At 31.9% G+C, this 10,871-nt stretch overlaps 1 protein-coding gene across 1 annotated transcript; it reads left to right on the top strand.

The window, feature by feature from the left end:
• The first annotated feature begins 6 nt into the window (after positions 1 to 6).
• On the top strand, positions 7 to 4,335 carry LOC108379836 (uncharacterized). The gene is made up of 3 exons (XM_017636189.1): positions 7 to 80; positions 248 to 495; positions 3,890 to 4,335. The coding sequence occupies exons 2-3, from the start codon at positions 287 to 289 to the stop codon at positions 4,038 to 4,040; spliced, it is 360 nt and encodes a 119-aa protein (XP_017491678.1). The 5' UTR covers positions 7 to 80; positions 248 to 286; the 3' UTR covers positions 4,041 to 4,335.
• Positions 4,336 to 10,871: the final 6,536 nt, after the last annotated feature.

Raw genomic sequence — 10,871 nt, 5'->3', positions numbered from 1 at the left:
ATGCCGAAATCCGAAAAGTCTGCGACTATTGCCTAGACATAATCGCCATTAGTGATAGTGAATGGGCCAAACGAATCAAGGTAAGAAAGGCCGTAATCCAGATAAAACCACACATTAATTCGAATGATACGAAAGGGAATTAAACCAAACTCATCTGATTTTTAATAGAAAGCAGATTGTCTTGCCTTTAAAATTAAGAAAAAATATTTACTGAATTCTTTAAATACTCTTTTGTACTCTTTGCCAGCTTGAAAAGTTCCGCAATCACAATTCACAATGGCTTTGCATGGTAGAATCGCAGCAAGATCCAGACAATGAACAAGACTACATTGACAATGATGAGGAGGAAAACGAACTCGACACCTATTTGCGCACCGAATATTTGGACAATTGCGATCTATACAATAGTACGAATACGAATAAGGAGAGTGAAGACAATGAAAGCAACAATCCAGCCAGCCCCGCAATGTCCACCTATAGTCGCCCAGTAAGCAGGTAAGGATCTAATTCAAACTCAAAACATCTTTCTAAAACCCAAAAATGTTCACTTATAAATAACGACTGCAATCAAGTGGCGTTTAAATTCTTTGAAATTGAATATAAATTGCAAAAATAATATATGTATGCAATTATCCGGTACTTTAATATATGTACATGTGAGTTGTATCCTTTTTTATCAAATTTTGAATTTAATTCTGCAATTCTTTTTCTAAACCGCGTTTTAAAGAAGTAGTCATGTTTTAAAATTGGAAAAAACTCGTTCATAATATAAACAACTAAAAAGCATTTATGTAAATAAAAAGCATGTAAAAACTTCGATTTCTTTTTTATTTAAAGTTTTCTTTTTTTGTGTAGGTGAAAGTGATTGTAATTACATTAGTAAAACTATGCAATTATGTTGTTATAAAAATTTATTTTTTTTTATGTTAAATCTTATTGCTTTTGGGGTCTTTAGCAACAGATTTGTTTCTGCTGGTTAAAATCTTAAGTGAGTATTTTATTTTACTGAAAGAATTAAATACATACATATGTATGCTAGAAACTAGAAACCTGGCAGCATTCAAATCGTTTAAGAGTAACACGAAAAAATTGCTTTGGCGAGATTGGATACCTATTGCATTTCATTTTGATAGCGAAAATAGCAAAATCATAACAGCAATAGTAACGCAATAATCCACACTAAAATTACACCATGTAACATTCGAAATGCACCTTACGAGAGACCTGGTACAGGCCGCAACTCTGTGGAGAGGTTCTGCAAACCCTTACCGACACATTGGGGATCGCTAACGCAACTTTTCGATGTGTGTTATAATCCTCGACCAGTTACTGTAACGAACCGATATTTCACACTGGGTCATATGAAGGTACATAAATTGATAAATAGAACAATACTACCTGTGACCTGTGCTCGGTCACTTAAAAGATTCAATCAATATTCTTGACCACTAATAATTAAGTTGTTTTATGTCCAGTAAGCTAGCTCGGTTACCGACTTCCGCCTGAAACTTTAGAGTTATGTTCATTCACAATGATTTAAGATGGGAACACTCCTTCATGCATTCATTTATGCATGTGTATTGGGTTTATTGAAGAAAATTACTTTAATTAAATACATAGCTTTTTTCACTTTATTTGCATAAATTTTCTGTTGACTGTAGATTAAATGCTACTTTTAGTAAACGGCTATGCTGGTTCTGAAATTTCAGATGGACACAAATCAGCACTCGTGCCTTGAGGCAAAAACAATGGCCAACAATGTATTTTCGTTCACACAAGCTAAAAAAGGTTTTTATTGATTTTTGTATTGTTTACTCTGTGTTTGAGTTATTGATCATCGTCCAAAGCAACTCATATTTTAATGTATGTACGTACGCATATCTCTGTGATGAAAATCATGTTATCTTCAGAAAGTAACGTAAGAATTTTGCAAGAATGTGTTTATATGTTNCTTTCCCCCTCAACAGTCATCAAAGCGCATTCACACAGTGTTCACATCTGTTGCAACGCAATTTTGTTACTTTATTATGCATTTCACATTCACTTGCAATAAAATTAGTAGGTTGTTCACACATGCTTGGTTATCAGGTTATCTGGTTATGTGTTTATCAAATTTTTATTCAGCTTACAACAATAAAATACACTACAGAATAATAATTTTTAACCAGATAACCTGATAACCAAGCAAGTGTGAACAACCTAATTNTCCTAATTATTATTAAAAAATTTGTCTGAAAGAGAAAAAAAATATATTTATTGCCGAATGTAGATGTCAAAAATGTCAAAAGGCAATCCCCCGGGTTTGGCAAAACATTTTTTTTTTTTTTCGAAATGGGCACTTAGGGGTGTACGACGAACTTTTCGTTTGCTTGTAAGGTGTCAAAAGGATCTAAGTAGATCTGAAATTTTTTTGAGATAATTGATAAGTTGGGTAAATGCACTTGAAATGATTCTTGCCTAAATGAATGCAGTTTAGTTAACTAATTTAAAGAATGTATAATCTTTGTCACCAAATAAATACTATATTTAACTAACTATAAAAATATAGGTACAACTTATATTTTTAAAAAATGTCACTCAGACACTTTTGCTTGGGATTGCTTATTTTAATGTATAAAGATCACACCTTTTAAGGAAACGATCAATAAATAAATTTCTATTATTTTGCGTGTGTGTGACGAATAGTGTCCACGGAGTTTCGACATCTGATAATTTACAGCCTATTTACTATTCACACACACGAAATAATATAAAAATATTTCTTGACCGTTTTCTTAAAAGGTCTGCACTTAGCTTTATAAATTGAAATAAGCATGCTCGTTAAAATTAAGCTTGGAAACCCTGAATAAGCTAAATAAGCAATTCCCAGCAAAAGCTTAAACTTTTCGGCCCTGATTATGACATTTCAAGAGATTCAAATTCTCCTTTACATTTTATATATTTTTAATAAAAACGGTGCGAATCACGTAAGTGAAAAAATTACCAAGCACTGATAATGATTAATACTCCGATTTATTGTTTTAATATTATCAAAGTTGCAAGGCCGTAGAGAATATTCACAATTTATGAAATTTCAAAAAATGTCAAAAAATCCGTCAAAAGTTGTTTTTTGATACTACCTTCTTTTTTGTATTGTATGTATGTCAAAATATTTCCAAAATAAATACAAATTCGTCAAATTGGGAATATTTTATGTTGTCCATTTTTCCAATTCAGTTTTCAAACTATTTTGCCGGCTCTACACACAGATGTGTCTGAGTAGTATCACTATATTTTTTATTCTTGGAGTTATAGTAAATCGAGTAATGCGAGCGCCATACATTTTTTTATATGTCAGCAAAGGAAAGCCATGGGAGAGACATTTTATAAGTGTATTTGAAGACGGTTTGAGAAAACCAAAATTTAAAATGATTCCAGATGTAGTAGTTTTTCCATTTTATGTCTAGGGAATATCAACACAATAGTATCACTTTTTCCCCGAACTGTCAACAGAACACAATATCATTTCTACTGATCATGATTATCCAATGCTTGCACCACAACAAGTCCCCCAGCCGCAGTGATCCAAAGTGGATTTGCAATTTTTATTTCATTTTATTTTTGGCAAAGTTATGTATTATATATGTATAAACATTTCATTGTGTTTTCAATCATGGTTTCAATTTAATTCGCTGTAATACACCCATACATACCTAATTACTTGCATATGTGCATACATATATTTACTCATACTTGGAATATGATGAACCTGAGTAGCAAGTCTCAAAGTATGCTATCGTATCATAAATTTTCTAAATGCGCTAAATAGTTTTAATTTCTTCGTATGGGCATTCAAATTTTAACACATATGTACATATGTTTTTTCTCTTTTCTCATATTCTTCCAACAGCTACCGCCGCAGCGAGGACCTCGATGATCTTTTCAACATGACATCCAGTTCGAAATCGCAAGCCTCCAGCCAAGGTGACAGCAACTTTATGTTCAAGTCGAACAAATCACTGGATGCTGAAGGTCTACACGAGGAGTTGTTAATGGCCTAAGCTGAGAAACTTAGTAGCAGCCTAAAATAGGAAACCTACGTTCGTTGACGACTAATGGGTTCATAAATAAATCTAACGCTACTGTAGACAGACAGCAAACAAAAAATTCAAATACATATTTTCCATGTATGTATTTATGTATGTACTATGTATATATGTATTGGCTAATAGATTACCCTTGGAACAAATTGTTGAGTGTGGCAGTCCAGCATTATTTGCGTCACAACCTCTCAGCCCCAATATATGTACATTAGACTGCATCACTCCACATACAAAAAAAAAAAATTCCGTTCAAATTTTTTTAAAATTTTTTTTAAATATTTTTTTGCTAATTTTTTAAGCTTAAACCGTTTTGTCATTTGAGGGGATTTTTTAAAAAAAAAATCTTTATGAAGCTATTTTTATTCATAAAAAACTCCATTTTTGGAGGTATTTTCAAATCGGTCCAGCTCACGTAAATCTTAATATTTTTCCATTATAATAGATTTTGTAATCCCGTCGGAAAAATCGCAACTTTTTTTGGTGATGCAGTCTAATGTACATACATACATATGTATGTACATATGTAGATACAATTCTTGAAAACCAAAAACCTATATATGTATATTTAATTGCTAAGATTCATTTATATACATACATATTTATCTCCCAAAGAACGAACTGGACTTTCGACTGTTGCACACTGTGCAAATGTGTAAGTAATTAGAAAAAAATTTAAGCAAAGAAAAAAGGTGTGCAAAAAGCCCTTTGATGTGAATTTTAATCATAGCAAAAATATTTTATTGGACATTGTATTTTATTGAAACTATTTAGTGCATATAAATGTAAGCATGATCTAACAAATACAAAATTTAATTGGCTTCTAATGCTTGTTTCAGAAATATGTGCAAATACATATGCACTAACTACATGCATTCATACATAACTTAAATTTATAAAACTAAGCGAATAGCAAAAAAAAATGCTTTATAAACCATATTCCGCACGCACACTATTTATTTTTCATGTACGTACATACGTACATTAGTATGAGTACTAGGGTGCCCCGTAAAATATTACCATCATTGGGTACCCCATTATTTTGTTCTACATACAAAATACGGACATCCACGAAAATTTTAAAATTTTAAACCAATTTGTAGGTTTTGTAAAAATTAAATTTTTTTGTTTTTAAATAGCTAAAATTCGACAAAATTTTTGACTTTGACCAGCTATTACTCTATCTATGAGTTTATGAATTTACAAGAATAAGTCCCAATATTAAGTTTTTCAAACCCCGGTAGCGACACTTATGCGTATTTAGGAGCAAAGGAGCGGAGGTATTGAATTGTATTCATACTACAGCTTCTTTTGAAAGCACAATTGCGAATTTCACATGAACAAATATTCCCAAAAATTATAATGCAAAACAAAAACAATTTTTCCCAATTTGTTCTTGTTTTGCATGTTAAATTATGGGAACAATTTATTCACATGGCATTTTATTCAAAGCAATAACTTTTGCTTACAGTGCAGGCGGTAGCTCCAGAGGATTGGAACTATACCTTAAATGTCGCATGTTTGAGGTTTACTAAACTTAGCAACATTGCAGTTTTTAATTTCAAATACACAGCTTGTTTACAAACACTTGCTGGTTGCCGTTACTGTTAATTCTACAGCAACTGACGATAGTTGTTAATCGTAATAAAAATTTTCTTTTCAGTTGCCTTACCAACTGGCAACAAAACCTTTTTTTTTTGGTAAATTTGAAATTTTCGTGGATGTCTTTATTTTGTACGTATGTAGATGAAAATAATGGGGGCGCCATGCCAAACTTAGATGTTGATATTTTGAGGACCACCCTAACGAGTATATATGTAGTTGAATTTATTTTACGTACTACGCTATTTAATTTGAATAGATATATGTATGTATATTTATTGCTTAAGAAATGACAAACAGCCAACCAAACAAGGAATTAAAATCCCAAAATCCGCTCAAAAAGCAACCATGAATAACGGATGATGTAAGCATATATAAGACAAATAAACATTCAATGTAATTCATCGAAGCTAGTCCTTATAAATTTTTAAGTTTTATAGTTTAGATGTTTATGTTTACACCTTAGCTTAGCTGTATTTATTTGTATGTATGTATGCGTAGAGGTACATAATTAATTTCTATCCATAAAGCAGGCAAAAAGGTAGTTTAAAAACTTTAAAATGTACATACATACGTATTGAATATTTTTGAATGTGATATGTATTTAATTTGTAATCCTTAGTTACATATGTTTTTTTTTTTAAATATACAAAATGATATTAAGGCTAACTTATTAATAAATGAAATCAACAACTTCGGTTTAAGACAACACTTAACTATAATTTTTACTAATTTAAGTAAGATTCTATCTTTTGCAAATGCACTTTTATCCAAATGACGAATATTTAACAAATTTTTTAAGCGGCCTAGAACAGGTCTTAGGCCTGGTCAAGTAATATGCCAAACTGTGTTTAGAAATCTCTGCATATCTCTGGATGAAAATGTTGATTTTTTAAATTTTTGTACAAAGTTTGCAACTAAGATTTTTATGGTTTTTGACATAGAATTAATTTTATTTTTATTAAAATATAGTTTAAATTAAATATCTAACAAAAAATAAGTATCTGGTCAAAACTTGTAGATATGTGGGTGTCGTATAGTTATGATAAGCACTATATATTTTAGAAATATGTATAGCAGCATGCAATTCAAAACGGAATTCGAACTAGGAAAGTTTCGAATTGCCCTTCACCTATTATTTCTATTATAACATAAACTCTCTTTTGAAGTAATGAAGGAAATAGAAAGGTCTTCCTGAAAAAAATTGTGGGAAAAATTTCTCTTGAAGTGAACAAACAAAAAAAAAAAACCAACATTTTCAGACCGTTAAATTTTTAAACATGGTTTCGTGAATTATTCGACCGTACTTGCGATTAATACTTGGTCACTCGAAAAGTTCATTTTTACACTAACACAAAGTTATTTTTAGTATCAGTCCAAACCGAGAAGGGGAAGATTTGGTAGTTTTGATTAATCTTTTTCTCCCTTTTTTTTAATACCAAAAAGCTGCCATAATGCATTTTCAGTCTGAAACTGGAATTTCTACATATTTTTTAAAGTCAATGTATAGTTTTGGACCCGGCCAACATAGCTTAGGCGGTTTCAGCGCCAATAAAGAAGAAGAATGTATAGTTTTGTTAAATTAATGCGTCGTAAAGGGCTTTTAAATTGGGACAAGCCGAAGTTAGCGCCCTGTGGCGACCATCTTGTTTTGGCGGCCTGTGTCTAACCTGTCGTATATTATTGTATTCCATCACTTAGTGGCTGCTTTTCGATTAGTGTTATCAGTTTTTGGGTATCTCCTTTAGTTCCGAAGATATTGACTAATAATTATAATAAACTGTAGAAAAAACAGCATCATTGCGAGTGTCGTGTCGAATGCAAGTCGTTTTTGAGATTCGAGTCGTATCATGCATTAAATGAGAAAACTTGATAGCACTGGATAGTTTTCGACAATTTTCCGTCGTCTATTTATTTCGGCACGACAATAGACAATGCCAATGTTGTCGAGTCGTGCATTTTCATTTTAGTCTAATTTACGACGTACGCAACGAGGCTATGAAATAATTTAAGAATTTCGTGAACTAGAAACATTCTTCGGGAATTTTGGGGAAAATCTATCCAAATTTTAATCGCGATTTCTCAAAAACCTGCCCAAAGTAACATACGACAATCTTTTATCCAGGCGACGATATGTATATTTCTTCCTTGTTTGAGTTTTTTTTCAGCTCAGCGAACATATTGGAAACTACTAAAAAACAGGAAACCCAAAATTAACATAGGACCCACACAAAGCCAAAATCTGCATTAAAAACCAAGAATTCAAAATTTGAAAGCGATATTTTTGGATAATGACTTACATATTTCCACTATGCATTGAAATTGTAAAAAAAAAATTTCATTTAAAAATTCCTATCGTTCGAGATGGGTAATACGCACAGATATTTTTTTTAATGCTGAGCTTTGTCATTAGTTCTCAGGGAAATCCAGAATAGATCTTCTTCTTTTTAGAGAATGCTATAATTCTTGTCAATGGCAAACCTCCGAGTTTCTTTCTGCAATGGGAAATCGCTTTTCATAAAAAAAAACAATCGCCGCTCGAAGTCGGCGTAAAACTGTAGGCCGCTCCGCTTCGTGTGACAACATCAAGGCGTACGCCACAAATCGGAGGAGAAGCTCGGCCAAACACTAACATATGTGTAAGCGTCAATCTATTATTATAATTCTCGTCAATTTTTCTCATATGTACACTGTAGTTATTGTGACCAGATGAGTCGAAGGAAAAATCAGGACACTGCATTTTTGATAATTAGCGCAATCACTTTCTTTTCCATCACACTTGAGTTTTGAAATGACTGTTTTTACTCTAAATGGTAAGAATTAAGAGTTCTCAGTTGAAAGTTGTGGGATGTTGTGAAAATCATTTCGCCAACAAAAGCTCAACACCATCTTTAGGTACAATAGGATAAAACTCAATAGCATATCTTATGGTGTCTTCATTCGCCACAGTTCTGGCAACAAACCAGTTGTACCTTGACACAGTGGTTCTCTATTTATGGGTTAGTGACAATCGAAAAATTGTGTACGTGTTTTGTAGTTTCGGTCATTCGAGTTATGCAGGGATATTATTATGTGAAAGATGTACAAAAAAAAAGCGCCTAACGATATGTTTACGCAGTAAAAATTTTATAAAGGGTCAGCTTTGTAAAAATGAGGATAAATGAAAACTCAGCCAGGACACTTTCATTCGACCCTGAAATCAGGACATGTCCTGATAAATCAGGGCGTTCGGTCACCCTAACTGTAGTACAACCGCATAGGTGTTTTGTGTGCAACTGTAAATACACATCCATATGTGCAAATGTACTCATGAAATTACTTTTAATGCACATACGCATTGAAATTAAACTTTTCCGATATGCCATACTTAAAAGAAAAGATTTTTTATTTTTATTTTAAGCACTATTTTTAATAAAAAAAAAAAACATATATGATTGTATGTACATATATCTTGTTATAAACAAAAATTATGTTTACCGAATATTTTCGATGTCGAATAAATTGTTATTTGCTTTATTTTCTATACATTTACATACATTTGTACATACATACATATGTATGCATATATGTTTGTGTTTTATTTTTAAACAAAACATTTTAAGTTTTTATTAAAGATAAATAAATAATTCATTTGTTATAATAGTATACCAACACGCAAATTATAAGCGTACAAAATGCTAAAATTATACAAACAAAAACGTGAATCCAAAAATATTTGACCTGTGTAGTGGATAAAAATAATAAACTAGAAATTTAGAATTTATGTTTGCAAAAAGGAATATTCAATGTGCTGACTGGACCTTTAGAATGGATGGTTCAGTCAATTCTACTAAAATATGTAAACTCTGAACTCTTCTTATGAGCAAAATTTAAATAAAACAAAAATTCCAACAGTCGCCTTCGTAGACCGATTTGAAATACTTCTGAATGTTCAAACACACATACATACATATTTATATATGTATGCTTGAACTAGGTATGTATTAAAACATGTTTATATTTAAAATAAAATTTAAATAAAAATAAATGTACAATAATCCATTTAAAACCCGTATAAAGCCATATGATCATTAAAAATTTGCTTTGCTAAATGTCCATATAAACATACATACTTAATACACTCCCAGTCATTTGAATAGCACACCCTTTTGGTCCTCAGTATGTTCACTTTTCCTGTTGTTTGTTTAATATTCATAAATTTTTTATAAAAAAGGAAGCATATTCTAAGTGTAAATTCGATTTAAAAAATGTATACAAATTTAAAGAATATGTCAACAAAGGGGTGTGCTATCCTAATGACCTGCAGTGCATGAATTAATGATATTTTTAGAAAATTTTCGGGTATAAAGTCGGGTCCAACGTTTGATGGTGGCGAATAAAGATGCCGTTGTTGTGCTATGTATTTTGCGGTATCAATTTTGGTGATCTGCATAATCATTGTGACCGTAGTATCTGTATTTTATCAATATTGGAGCTGCGAGATGTTACCCAAAGGCAGATTCCATACGACCAGCATTTAAACTGATTGGCCTGTATGAAGTTACTACTGCCGCATCTTTACCTGGCTTACGTACCATACATGATTCAGATAGTTTCCAGATGTGATGGGAAATATCCTATACGAAGCATACTGTTATGTGTATGTCTTTAGCAAGTATCCTATTGCAATTTGAGGCAGTTTTTTTTTATCGTTTCATCAGTGTCATAACCAGGAGCTTTATTAGTTTGAATATCATTCGCTATAGTATTTTTCAAACCGTTGACCTTGAATCGAAGGGAATTAGTCGTTGGGTTAATAATACACTGAGGGAAAAAAATATTAAAATCAAATAGAAACGTAATTGATCTTACTATAAACGTCAACAAAAGTACTGTAAATATTAATTTAATTACGCGCATATTAAAATGACCGCGTTCGTTCTGAAAAAGCATCCGTGAAGTTAGTAATCAAGATAAAAACTAAAAAAAAAAAATATATATATAATTTGCCCTTTGCCTTCAGTGGTATTCAAACCCTGACCTCCTTCTTCTGGGTATCAGCCAGACATATAAATGTGCTTTCAAATGTTGAATTTCCATCAAGACTATACAGCACGATTTGTACGGACCCCTCTGCCCCTGCAAAAATCGCGACTACCCCGTGCATGCGTGTAAAAAGTACTCCCTAAGGACCAAGGAGTACTCCAAAAT

The sequence above is a fragment of the Rhagoletis zephyria genome, unplaced genomic scaffold, assembly GCF_001687245.7.
Source record: "Rhagoletis zephyria isolate East Lansing unplaced genomic scaffold, Rhagoletis_zephyria_1.1 Rzeph_scaffold_17442, whole genome shotgun sequence".
Lineage (NCBI taxonomy): Eukaryota > Metazoa > Arthropoda > Insecta > Diptera > Tephritidae > Rhagoletis > Rhagoletis zephyria.
The sequence above is the reverse complement of the archived record's forward strand: the minus strand, read 5'-3'. Positions and strand labels throughout refer to the sequence as shown.